General features: G+C 38.2%; 2 protein-coding genes across 2 annotated transcripts; both read left to right on the forward strand.

Annotated features, from left to right (window-relative positions):
- The first annotated feature begins 4,189 nt into the window (after nt 1–4,189).
- Nucleotides 4,190–7,359, forward strand: LOC108838727 (ABC transporter E family member 3). Its single transcript, XM_056997574.1, has 10 exons — nt 4,190–4,338; nt 4,617–4,673; nt 4,743–4,826; nt 4,926–5,136; nt 5,229–5,527; nt 5,631–5,831; nt 5,903–6,106; nt 6,184–6,432; nt 6,527–6,910; nt 6,991–7,359. Exons 7-10 carry the CDS (start codon nt 5,987–5,989, stop codon nt 7,114–7,116), a joined length of 879 nt encoding a protein of 292 aa, XP_056853554.1. The 5' UTR covers nt 4,190–4,338; nt 4,617–4,673; nt 4,743–4,826; nt 4,926–5,136; nt 5,229–5,527; nt 5,631–5,831; nt 5,903–5,986; the 3' UTR covers nt 7,117–7,359.
- LOC130502833 (ABC transporter E family member 1-like) lies at nt 4,926–5,835 on the forward strand (the record flags this gene model as incomplete). The annotated part of the gene is made up of 3 exons (XM_056997573.1): nt 4,926–5,136; nt 5,229–5,527; nt 5,631–5,835. Coding segments are annotated over 3 exons (715 nt in total), but the record flags the coding sequence as incomplete, so codon positions are not given.
- Nucleotides 7,360–13,517: the final 6,158 nt, after the last annotated feature.

A 13,517-nucleotide genomic window follows, 5' to 3' on the forward strand; every position in this document is an offset into this window, starting at 1 on the left:
ATTGGTATCGAGTTTCAAGTCTTGAAAAAAAAAATCACTGGTGGAGAAAATTTATAAAAATGAAAAAATCAAAACATTTACGGTGGTAGAAACTTTACGACGGCGGGGATTTCTGTTTCAGGCACGAAAAGCGTCGACAAGACACGTGTCGTGACGGAGATGAATTTGTCAACATGTGGACTGAATACTCACCACTTGCACCGCTTCTCTATCTGGGTATTTACAGAGTCCACATGAGTCTGTAAAATGGTCGACAAAAAAAAATCATCAAATCAGTAACACTAGATTTTAATAAAAATGTGAGAATGTACAAACCAATAACGGTAGATTTTACAAATTTTAACAATCATTAAAAATTCAATTCTCTATCTGGGTGTTGGATTTGTTTTCAGTTGAATCCTAAAGTGAGTTTTAGATAAGCCGGCATTTTTTTGATGGTACGACAAAAGTCTCTTGTTGATCTACCGAGCTCTCCCTGAGTTATCATCTATTGGAGGCTGAGTTCTCAAGCATAAACGACGGTTTGAGTGAATGATGGAGTTCGATTGGTATCGAGTTTCAAGTCTTGAAAAAGAAAAAATCACTGGTGGAGAAAATTTATAAAAATGAAAAAATCAAAACATTTACGGTGTAGAAACTTTACGACGGCCGGGGATTTCTGTTTCAGGCACGAAAAGCGTCGACAAGACACGTGTCGTGACGGAGATGAATTTGTCAACATGTGGACTGAATACTCACCACTTGCACCGCTTCTCTATCTGGGTATTTACAGAGTCCACATGAGTCTGTAAAATGGTCGACAAAAAAAAATCATCAAATCAGTAACACTAGATTTTAATAAAAATGTGAGAATGTACAAACCAATAACGGTAGATTTTACAAATTTTAACAATCATTAAAAATTCAATTCTCTATCTGGGTGTTGGATTTGTTTTCAGTTGAATCCTAAAGTGAGTTTTAGATAAGCCGGCATTTTTTTGATGGTACGACAAAAGTCTCTTGTTGATCTACCGAGCTCTCCCTGAGTTATCATCTATTGGAGGCTGAGTTCTCAAGCATAAACGACGGTTTGAGTGAATGATGGAGTTCGATTGGTATCGAGTTTCAAGTCTTGAAAAAAGAAAAAAATCACTGGTGGAGAAAATTTATAAAAATGAAAAAATCAAAACATTTACGGTGGTAGAAACTTTACGACGGCCGGGGATTTCTGTTTCAGGCACGAAAAGCGTCGACAAGACACGTGTCGTGACGGAGATGAATTTGTCAACATGACTGAATACTCACCACTTGCACCGCTTCTCTATCTGGGTATTTACAGAGTCCACATGAGTCTGTAAAATGGTCGACAAAAAAAAATCATCAAATCAGTAACACTAGATTTTAATAAAAATGTGAGAATGTACAAACCAATAACGGTAGATTTTACAAATTTTAACAATCATTAAAAATTCATTCTCTATCTGGGTGTTGGATTTGTTTTCAGTTGAATCCTAAAGTGAGTTTTAGATAAGCCGGCATTTTTTTGATGGTACGACAAAAGTCTCTTGTTGATCTACCGAGCTCTCCCTGAGTTATCATCTATTGGAGGCTGAGTTCTCAAGCATAAACGACGGTTTGAGTGAATGATGGAGTTCGATTGGTATCGAGTTTCAAGTCTTGAAAAAGAAAAAAATCACTGGTGGAGAAAATTTATAAAAATGAAAAAATCAAAACATTTACGGTGGTAGAAACTTTACGACGGCCGGGGATTTCTGTTTCAGGCACGAAAAGCGTCGACAAGACACGTGTCGTGACGGAGATGAATTTGTCAACATGAATACTCACCACTTGCACCGCTTCTCTATCTGGGTATTTACAGAGTCCACATGAGTCTGTAAAATGGTCGACAAAAAAAAATCATCAAATCAGTAACACTAAATTAATAAAAATGTGAGAATGTACAAACCAATAACGGTAGATTTTACAAATTTTAACAATCATTAAAAATTCAATTCTCTATCTGGGTGTTGGATTTGTTTTCAGTTGAATCCTAAAGTGAGTTTTAGATAAGCCGGCATTTTTTTGATGGTACGACAAAAGTCTCTTGTTGATCTACCGAGCTCTCCCTGAGTTATCATCTATTGGAGGCTGAGTTCTCAAGCATAAACGACGGTTTGAGTGAATGATGGAGTTCGATTGGTATCGAGTTTCAAGTCTTGAAAAGAAAAAAATCACTGGTGGAGAAAATTTATAAAAATGAAAAAATCAAAACATTTACGGTGGTAGAAACTTTACGACGGCCGGGGATTTCTGTTTCAGCCACGAAAAGCGTCGACAAGACACGTGTCGTGATGGAGATGAATTTGTCAACATGTGGACTGAATACTCACCACTTGCACCGCTTCTCTATCTGGGTATTTACAGAGTCCACATGAGTCTGTAAAATGGTCGACAAAAAAAATCATCAAATCAGTAACACTAGATTTTAATAAAAATGTGAGAATGTACAAACCAATAACGGTAGATTTTACAAATTTTAACAATCATTAAAAATTCAATTCTCTATCTGGGTGTTGGATTTGTTTTCAGTTGAATCCTAAAGTGAGGTTTAGATAAGCCGGCATTTTTTTGATGGTACGACAAAAGTCTCTTGTTAATCTACCGAGCTCTCCCTGAGTTATCATCTATTGGAGGCTGAGTTCTCAAGCATAAACGACGGTTTGAGTGAATGATGGAGTTCGATTGGTATCGAGTTTCAAGTCTTGAAAAAGAAAAAAATCACTGGTGGAGAAATTTATAAAAATGAAAAAATCAAAACATTTACGGTGGTAGAAACTTTACGACGGCCGGGGATTTCTGTTTCAGGCACGAAAAGCGTCGACAAGACACGTGTCGTGACGGAGATGAATTTGTCAACATGTGGACTGAATACTCACCACTTGCACCGCTTCTCTATCTGGGTATTTACAGAGTCCACATGAGTCTGTAAAATGGTCGACAAAAAAAATCATCAAATCAGTAACACTAGATTTTAATAAAAATGTGAGAATGTACAAACCAATAACGGTAGATTTTACAAATTTTAACAATCATTAAAAATTCAATTCTCTATCTGGGTGTTGGATTTGTTTTCAGTTGAATCCTAAAGTGAGTTTTAGATAAGCCGGCATTTTTTGATGGTACGACAAAAGTCTCTTGTTGATCTACCGAGCTCTCCCTGAGTTATCATCTATTGGAGGCTGAGTTCTCAAGCATAAACGACGGTTTGAGTGAATGATGGAGTTCGATTGGTATCGAGTTTCAAGTCTTGAAAAAGAAAAAAATCACTGGTGGAGAAAATTTATAAAAATGAAAAAATCAAAAACATTTACGGTGGTAGAAACTTTACGACGGCCGGGGATTTCTGTTTCAGCCACGAAAAGCGTCGACAAGACACGTGTCGTGACGGAGATGAATTTGTCAACATGAATACTCACCACTTGCACCGCTTCTCTATCTGTGTATTACAGAGTTCACATGAGTCTGTAAAATGGTCGACAAAAAAAATCATCAAATCAGTAACACTAAATTTTAATAAAAATGTGAGAATGTACAAACCAATAACGGTAGATTTTACAAATTTTAACAATCATTAAAAATTCAATTCTCTATCTGGTGTTGGATTTGTTTTCAGTTGAATCTTAAAGTAAGTTTTAGATAAGCCGGCATTTTTTTGATGGTACGACAAAAGTCTCTTGTTGATCTACCGAGCTCTCCCTGAGTTATCATCTATTGGAGGCTGAGTTCTCAAGCATAAACGACGGTTTGAGTGAATGATGGAGTTCGATTGGTATCGAGTTTCAAGTCTTGAAAAAGAAAAAAATCACTGGTGGAGAAAATTTATAAAAATGAAAAAATCAAAACATTTACGGTGGTAGAAACTTTACGACGGCCGGGGATTTCTGTTTCAGCACGAAAAGCGTCGACAAGACACGTGTCGTGACGGAGATGAATTTGTCAACATGAATACTCACCACTTACACCGCTTCTCTATCTGGGTATTTAAGTTTGTGAATTTTAATGAGTTTGCATTCGAAACCAATGTAATATTTGCCCATTTGGACTATTTCAATGGGAACAATTGACCCAAAAAAAAAAAAAAAGCTAGGGTGTTAGTCGGGCCTAGTTGAGTCTTAGTTGGATAAAAGTGAGGCGGTGTTAAAAGGGCTGCTTTTCTTGTATTTATAAAGTGTATATAGCCAACCGTCCTTATTCCCATCGAAGAGAAACAAAAGAAAAAAAAAAGAAGAAAAGAAGAAGAAGGCGAAAAGAGCAAGCAAACCCTAATCTCTCTCTCTCAAAAAAAAACTTACGTTTCAGGTGATAATAATAGGGGTCTCCTTGTTCTTTCTTATAGATGTAGGTTAAAAGTATCGTTGATGGATTAGGGTCCAATTGCAATTGCAAGGGTAGAGATTTGTGTGGTTGGAAATCGATTTTGAACAGGGGTTTCCTTGTTAGGTTAAAGGATTGTCTATCAATTAGGGGCCAATTGCAGGGGTAGAGATTGTGCGATTGGAATTATTCAAGGTCTTGATGGATTTTTGTAGTTCAAAGTATTATTATTATTTCTTTTCTAATCCTGGATCCCTTTCCAGGTATGGGAGATCTCATCGCTATCACAGATCATAATCTTTTCGATGAAAGAAACAAAGGTACCCTTTTGATCTGACCACTCGTACAAGACACTTTGCACTAACGAATGGGTTGTTTGACTCTTGTAGCGAAACAATCAGCTAAGCCGATTGTCGGTGAATTTAATAAAAGCAGAATCCACTCCTATGGGCCAAATCGTTTAATTTGCACAGGTTTGTTTGTTAATCATTCATTAATATATATATATATATATATATATATATGTGTGTGTGTGATTGATTGTCACTCTGAATCCTCTCCCTTCTCTGTAGGCTTCCAGTTCCTGTACGTGGAGATATTGTAGGATTGGTCGGACCTCGCAGTATTGGAAAAACTACTGCTCTCAAAATCTTGGCCGGGGAACTCACACCCAATCTCGGCCGCTTCAATGATCCTCCTCTTGATTGGCTAACAATTCGGACTCACTTGCATGATAAACATCTTAGAAGATTCTTGGCCCAGGTTGTAAACCATAAACTCAAGGTACAAATGCATCTTTTGGGACATTTTATATATTTTATATTAAGTAACTAGTTTTCTTTTTTTAATCACCCAACGCTTTGTTGTCTCATTAGGTCGTGTTTAAGCCCCAACAAGTCCCACAAGACTATATGGGGCTTGCTGTCTGGGAGATTCTTCGTAAAGTCGACGACAGAAAAGATTTAAGGGCTCTTATACTTTGTTTTCTCGACTTGAAGACCCCGTCTGTGAAGTTCCACCGTTTAGATATAAGAGCGCAGCACAGGGTTACTCTCGCTGCAGCTCTCTTGCAGGACGCTGATGTGTACATATTTGACGACATATCTAGTTTCCTTGATATGCGTCAGAGGTTCATGGTTGCCCAACTCATACGCTCTCTCAAAACCGCTAAAAGGTCTCTCTCTCTCTCTCTCTCTCTCTCTCTCTCTCTGACTCTCTCTCTCTGTCTCTGATGTTTTATATAACTCTTTGCTTGTTTTATTTTTGCTTACTTGTAGCTACGTGATTGTTGTGGACAATGACCTTAGTGTCATCGACTATGTTTCGGATTACATGTACATTATGTATGGGGAACCTGAAGCATATGGTGTCTTTAGTGAGCAGTACTTTGATGTCGAAACAGGAATTGAATATTACTTGCGTGGGTTTGATCCCATAGAAGACAACCTTATCAGGGTGACCCCCTCATCTTCGAGAGGGTAAAAAGCAGTGGTCTTTATTTATTTATTTTTTTTTTTTTTGTCGTTGATAGTTTTTTTTTTTTCCTTAGGATTTTTTCATTTCTGCTCCCAATGAAAAGCACCTCGAGCCCGACCCCGAACCTTTGATCGGTAGAAGATACTCTTATCCTCACATGACTACAAATCATCTGAAACTCAAGATGAAAGTGGAAGGAGGGAATTTACACGACTGTCAGATTCACCTAGTGCTGGGAGACCAGGGTACAGGGAAGAGCACTTTCATAAAATTGCTGGTACGACGTAGATCGAGTACTATTTCCATATGCTTTTATTTTTTATTTGAAGATTTGTTAACAAAGATTTGGTGTAGGCTGGTTTTCTGCCACCAGATGGTGTAGAACCGTGGTGCCCAGAATATTTGGAATCATACAAACCGAAAGAAATTTCGTTTATCAGAGCCTGTACAGTCAGGGCAGCGCTAGAAACGCGATGTTTTCACCATCGGTTTGTATCAGATGTGATTGAGCCACTTCAGATTGACCGGTTGATGGGTCGGAAATTGACCTCACTCTCGCCTGGAGAAAGGCAGAGAGTTGCCATAACTTTCTGTCTGATGAAGGTTAGTTATTTGTTTTTTTTTGTTTTTTACTTTAAGAAAAAAGGTTTGACCACACTTACTTACTGGAAGAGAAACAACAACACGTTCCTTACAGGACGCGCATGTGTATCTGATCGATGAGCCAAGCTTGGATCTGGACTCGGATATGCGTATCAGAGTCGCATTAGCTATAAGGAAGCACATTCTACGCATACAGAGAGCCGCTGTTGTTGTGGAGAATGATTTTTTGATGGCTGCTTATTTAGCAGACAAAGTAATTTTGGTTGAACCATCCATAGATACTGCTTCTTGTCTCCCTCGTGATATCGCACGTCCAGTTTCCGGCTTTTCTGTTTCTGCTGGTCGTGTTAACCGACGTCCAGTTTCCGACTTTTCTGTTTCTGCTGGTCTGCGCCCACTTGTTAACGGACCTTCAGTTTCCGGCTTTTCTGTTTCTTCTCCATGCGACCGTGTTGCTGGGTTCAACCTTTTGCTGGAGGTAATTCAGTTATTAATTATTGTACTTTTAGGAACCCTCAAGGGAGAGAGGGAATAAACATGTTTTGTCTCCTCTTGCAGAAACTGAATATCACATTCAGACAGGTTCCGAACAGCTCCAGATTAACACCAAGGGTCAACAAAGCAGGGTCCATGGAGGACAAGACCCAGAAACTTAATGGCAACTTCTACTACAATCTGGCTTGATTGATTCTAAGCTTAATAAAATAATAAATCAAAAATCGTACCTTCTCTCCAGTGTTGTGTGCTCCACTTGTTGTGGTTTCTGCATCAAACACTTGTGTTTCTTTGTTGTTTATTGTGTTTCTTTGTTGTGCATCACTTTGTTGTTTATCGTACCTTATTCTCACCTTTTCATATCCTCTTGGGGGAGTACTTTGCAGATCATTTCGAACCTAATAATTATCGAAGGAATCGAGTTTGATGATTTTTCTGTCCTGTTTCTATAGTTGGAATACGAGAAAAATATCATCTAAAACAGGTCAAAATTGTTAAAAACAGATAATTATCCACATATATTTATTTTATAATTAAAAACATATTTTAACATATAAATTCTAATTTATTATATTAAAATAGAAATCACAGTTCATGTGTGATTCTTTTTTTTTAAGTTGGACCTATCTTAGAAAATCATGTTTCACTTATCCTCTAATTATATCTATTAGAATTTACTAAATACTCCATGACACCTAAGCCTACATCTTAGCTTAACTAACCAAAATCACAATCACACATTAACTATCTAATTATCACAATTCTTTTATTTATAAATAAGAACATACATATTAAAATCTCCACCATCATTTCCCAACAGTATTTGTTAAAACTAATTAGTATAAGAAGTCAATAGAATCTGGTAAGTTTTATCAACTGAAAGTTTATAGATAACTTTTCTTTCCAATATAACATATTGGACTCATTTTTTAAAAAGTAAGTGAACACATTGATTGTTATGGATCGGCTAATTAAACTAAAAGACAAATAACTAAATATGGCCAAATATTATTTAATAGATAAGCCCTTTTTATTTTTAGCACAATTATATTTATAAAATGATTTAAATATAGCATAATAATATTTTATCTTTTCTGATTTTGCATTAATTAAATATTAGAAGTGTATAACTAAATAAGATATAAAATAAATTACAAAATATATAAATGAAGAATATAAAAACCAAAAAATGAAATTTGTTGTTTTTATCAGCACACATATACATATAAATTAATATATACAAATCATAAAAATAAATAAACTTGAAAATGGTAAGTTTTTTTTTTCTGAAACACTTTTTTTGAAACATAAAAAGATAAGTTTAGAAATAATAAATATCAAACATAAATATAAAAATAACACCCGCACGGTTGTGCGGGTTGAGATCTAGTTCAAGTTAATATTCGATACCGTGTTGGGTTTCGAAGTGGTTCCAGCGTTGACAGAGGTTGTGGACGAGAATTGTTCGTCATCGGAATCAGAAAGTGATGAATTTTATCGAAACGGCCGTGACATCTTTACGAAGAAGAAGTCGCCGAATCCCACTCATGCCAGAAATGTAGACAGGCGATGCGAGGTAAGTGATTGACCTTGATTTCTTAGTGATCTAAGTATAGGTATGTAGAGCTAGTATGAGTGATCTTAGTATATGTTTCTAGAGCAACTAATATTAGTGATCGAAGCCTAGAAGTGTGTATCTAGTAAAATTGGAATTTGGTGCATAATTTTTTGTAGTACCAATGTATATGTTACAACTTTCATGTTAGTTAACATTGCATATATACAATAAACATGTAAATGTGTAGGTACATGTTAGGAGCCTTATAGATGCGGACAATAGCCGGACGCTGGATGACACTGATTTAGTTCGGTCCGACGAAGAGCCAGATTCGAGGGTTGATAACCTTGTTGCACGCATCAGATCCCGCTATCAGTTTACACCTTGTAACTTTCGCGGTGGGGTTAGGCTGATTGATGTGGCGCGTATACGAGAATCTCGTAACTCGACGACTAAGGCAAGGAGTGGAAATATGTCCGGTCCAATGGTCCAAACATCCAACAAGGTATTATCGTATTATCAAAATTTTGGATCAGAAGGTTAGCCAAACTTCTGCTGCGGTTGATGGAATAGACGTAAAAGTTGTTGTACAGGTGAAGGATATGTTTGCGAAGTTCAAAGATGCTAATATGTGTTAAGGACATGGTCCGTTTATTGCTTAATGAGCGCGGGCCTGGTCCAGTCGAGACAGCTCGCATTCCAACGGTTGCTCCAACAGAAGTACCAAGTTCTGCTATTAATTTAGCTGGCGAAGATGATATAAATGCAAATACTGTTAGAAATGTGCTAAGCAATTTGAGCGAGTAATCCACCCCCCCCCCCCCCCCCCCCGATCAAATCGCATGTGCCAGGTCAATTTGTTGTGTTTATTTATTTCTACGCCCCCTTCTTTCGCATTTAATTTATACAGTAACATTTGGGTGCCAACATTATAAATTTTAACATGATGAGAATCGTAGTTTAGGGTATACCAACAATGTTTGTCCCGGATTTGAGTGTTTTAGCTCTGAAGCAGAGACATGTGCACTTTCTGCCAACAGCCAGAATCGTACACGTCAAAATGCGTTTGAGGAAAGTTTGGTAATATTGAATTATTTTTGTGGTTACATCTTTAAATCGTCACGTATACTAACCGAATGTATAGGCGTCTGGTTTATTAACATACAGCTTCTTCGTATTGTTGTTTTAGGCGGGACATAACACAGACTGTGAGAAGGTAACATAAGAGCCTACGTTCTCCCTTGGCTTAACCCAGGAAGAGCAGAATCAGAGGGAAGAAAATATTTTGGTCGCATTGAATCCTCAACGGCAATTTATTTATTGTGACAAAGTGGATGACAACGTCGAAGAAGGGGAAGGTCACAGAAAAGTAAGAGGCACAAAACTGGTCCCTCATGTCTTCTCGAAGATTATCAATGTGGGCGTCACCTTATGGCTCGGGGTAGAGAATCCCAGAAGTACTTTTTTAAAATTGAGGATGAATCTGAATTTACAAGGAAGTATGGGGAGCTATCTGTCAGATTGCTGGGGAAGTTGTAAGAGTTCTCACTATTGTATCATGTTTTAAATTGATTTCTCTAATGCTTATCTGACTTTTTATTACATTAACGCCTACACTTTCTATTCCAGCGTTAATCAAGTTGGTGGGGTTTCTGTCACTGCCAAAGACATGCAACTACTTATTGAGAGACCACGTCTTATGCCCGCAAAGGTTTGTCAATTAATTTTACTTATTTCAAGTAGCGAAATTCATTAGTTCCTTTATATTACGAAGTTTTATCAATCGTATCAGGTTATTGATATTCTTATATGAGTAGCACGTTTGGCAACACAGACGAAGCTCCCTGAAGAAGGTCCACGTAGTGCGGGGTTTCTGGATAGTAAATTTGTGGTTGCGATGAATCGGACGTACACGAGGTTTTTAATAGTCGAAATAAAGAGGGCTACATGTTTCCAAAAGGGCTCGGGGACCTTTTTCCTTCAAAAGATGATCCAAAAGTTCACCCAATAAGGTATTATTTTCCATTCAGTGTTGGGATGAAACATTGGGTGGGTATTTGTTTCGATGCTCGTTGTGGGGTTCTAACTGTTCTGGATAGTAATACGGCTCTCTTCAAGGATAGCACCATGAAGAAGTATGTTACAGTTTTCGTTCAGATGTTACCATATATAGCGCGATATGTCGGTGTAGATATAGGCTTTGAGGCTATGATCCAGTGTTCTGACTTTGCACGGCCAAAATCAGTCGCCCAGAACACAAATCCATCTGATTCCGGATTAATGGCAGTCCTCTTAATGGCAACACACACTCTCTATGGCATCAAAGCGTGTAAACATATAACTCCTCAAATGCTTGAAGAAGAAGGGAAGAGGGCTGCCATTTTGGCATTTGATTTCAGAGAACAGTTGTAACTCTTACCTTTTAATCACTGTTCTCGCTTGTATTATTTGTTACGCTTTCATTTGTTACTTACATGTATTATTTTCGTACTATGTCCTTATTATCTAAACTTACTCCTGTTTTTCGTAACGTTTTATCTTAATCTCTAGTTTCATCGACGCTTTATATCCCGAAACCGGTTATGTTTCGTTTATGAGTTTTGGAGCACATTTTGTTGCTTTTCATTATATTGTTTTCTCGCCTACGGAGATTTGAAAAGCATTTATCGAATATAGCTTCTTTGTTCGTATTAGTAAACCAAACCCTCTTTGACCGCTACCAGACAGAAGTTATGTCCTCCATGTGCTAGTCTCATCCAGTCAGGCACGCGTAGGGAAAAGACATTCCTTTGGCAATTCGGGTCATTCATGAGACTATATGGTGTCGGTTTTGTCAGGAATCGAATATCATCATTATATCTATAATAGAGTAGGCACCTAGGGTTTTTAAATATTTCCATATGTGGTTGTTTCTCCATCTTATCCTCTTATATCGTTATTTTTTCTTCTATAAATAGATACAACCGTTATTGATGAAGCCTCACACCACACATTTCATTTCACAACTTTTGTTTTCATACCAATACAAGGTTCATATAATTTCATTGTTTAAGAACAGTTATCGTTTTAATACTGATCCCTCTTCATTTTCAGATGTCTACCCCAGTACGTGTGCGTTTATATCATGGGTGTTGGAAGCAGAATGAAGATTGCCACTGGGTTTTTCAGAGGAAGCCAGGTGACCTAGGCTATACCGTTTTGGTTAAGCGCACGCAGACGTTGCAAGAGGTCTACCTGTGCGTGTGCGTTTACCCTGATTTCGCCAGCTGACAAAATCCTGCTCTTTCGAGGTCTACCTGGAGGACGTCTGCTTAATGGAGGGAAAATGGCGATTGGTTCTCCTACCCCTTCAGTTATCGCTTCAGTTGGTTGTAAGTCGGCGTCGATGGGTAGTATATCTGCACTGTAAAAGTAAGATACTAGTGATTCTATACGTAATTTTTCCTTGATTGCCGCAGCGATAGCATGCGAGCATGGGATTAGCAGCTTCTGGAAATAATTATAACTGCATGCTTTGTTTGCAAGGTTTACGTGATAAGCGGTACCACCTTTGTCTTTCACTTCGAACTCAGTAGCGTTGATGCGACTGACAAGCATCCCGCCGCTGTTTCCAAAGTTTGCTTCGACAATTGCGTTTACTCTTTGTGTCAGATTTACATTTCCACCTCCTGCGACATCACGCCTGTAATACCCCCGAACCGTTCTAGGTATAGGTCGAACCACCGGCCAACAATCAAACAAGAACATGACCGACGGCTGACTTTCTACCAAGGTACGGGAGCGGTACATGACGGGTTAGGGGCGTTCCAGCCTGGTCACAAAGAGTGCAATTCGTGACTTGGCCGGTTTACCCGCTAACACGTCTCGTCAGATCAAAGCCTAAGGCTTCTCAACCCGTACTCCGACCTGGGGTTGTGTTAGCTTGGACAAAGCTAATATCAAAAACAACAAGGCATTTACATAAAACATCGATTTATTTATCTTATATCATATTCGGTTTACAACACACAAAATATTATAAGCGTAGTGGCATGCCATCGAGCAAAAGATACATACTTATACTGAAAATGTCGCAAGCAAAAAGATGCAAAATCTACACCAGCCAGCCTAGCTTCCCGCGACCGCTACAAACTACTGTTCACCTGAAAACAACAACGAGTGAGGGGTGAGTAATCTAGCATTACTCAGTGAGTTACAATCCCCCAACTAACAAATACAACCCCTCGCTATCCCAACCCCAAACAATCTAAAGCGAGAGGTTCACCTAATAGCATAAATCAGGAATAGCAGCAATAATATAAATCTGAAACCCATAGTAAAATAATACGAGTAATATATCGATATTGTAATATAGTCTTTGTAAATCGATATCCCAATAAACTAGGGTTTACCAAATCCCTTTATAAAATATATATATATATAACTCAGGCCCTGGTGACGTTAGGTTCCTCCTTCACTATCGGCAATATCCTAACTTCCCACCACACAGGTCAGGAAGAAGGAACTTTCAACTGACCGCGGTCCACAGTCCTTCGGGTCACCGCGCGACAGCCCACAGTCCATCGGGTCACTGCCACATTACACCGTCGTGTAATCACTCAGCCATAGGCCATGACCCCGTCTCTTTGAGTCTTCCCGATCCAGCGAATAAGAGGTTTCTTTGAACCCGCTGGGTACGAGGTCTGAAGGAACACTAACCCCTACACATGCCTAGCAATGTGGGTTACACAATGCTGTCAGCCAATAAACAACAAATACTAAACCCGGTAATATAACCAAGGTTAATCAACACAAAGCAATCAAACACAATCAAATATATTCTAGAATCTAGCTTAAAGACTAATTCCAGAATATCTAACTATCCGTAACCTAGCGATATCATCTAAGCAATCAGAAATTGCTAACAAATCAACCTAACCATTAGCATGCTACTACGGTTCTCAAGCAATAACTAAGCATGCTATCAACTCAATCAATCTAACCATTACTATCAACTAATCAAACCATTACTCAGTTTAGACCTGACCTCCTG

Source organism: Raphanus sativus, unplaced genomic scaffold (genome assembly GCF_000801105.2).
Source record: "Raphanus sativus cultivar WK10039 unplaced genomic scaffold, ASM80110v3 Scaffold0705, whole genome shotgun sequence".
NCBI lineage: Eukaryota > Viridiplantae > Streptophyta > Magnoliopsida > Brassicales > Brassicaceae > Raphanus > Raphanus sativus.

Bases quoted from the DNA above. Each gene is read 5' to 3' on its own strand.
- LOC108838727 (XM_056997574.1), top strand. From the start codon at position 5,987: ATGACTACAAATCATCTGAAACTCAAGATGAAAGTGGAAGGAGGGAAT. The intron at 6,107-6,183 runs GTACGACGTAGA...GATTTGGTGTAG, and splicing joins GCACTTTCATAAAATTGCTG to GCTGGTTTTCTGCCACCAGA. The intron at 6,911-6,990 runs GTAATTCAGTTA...CTCCTCTTGCAG, and splicing joins GGTTCAACCTTTTGCTGGAG to AAACTGAATATCACATTCAG.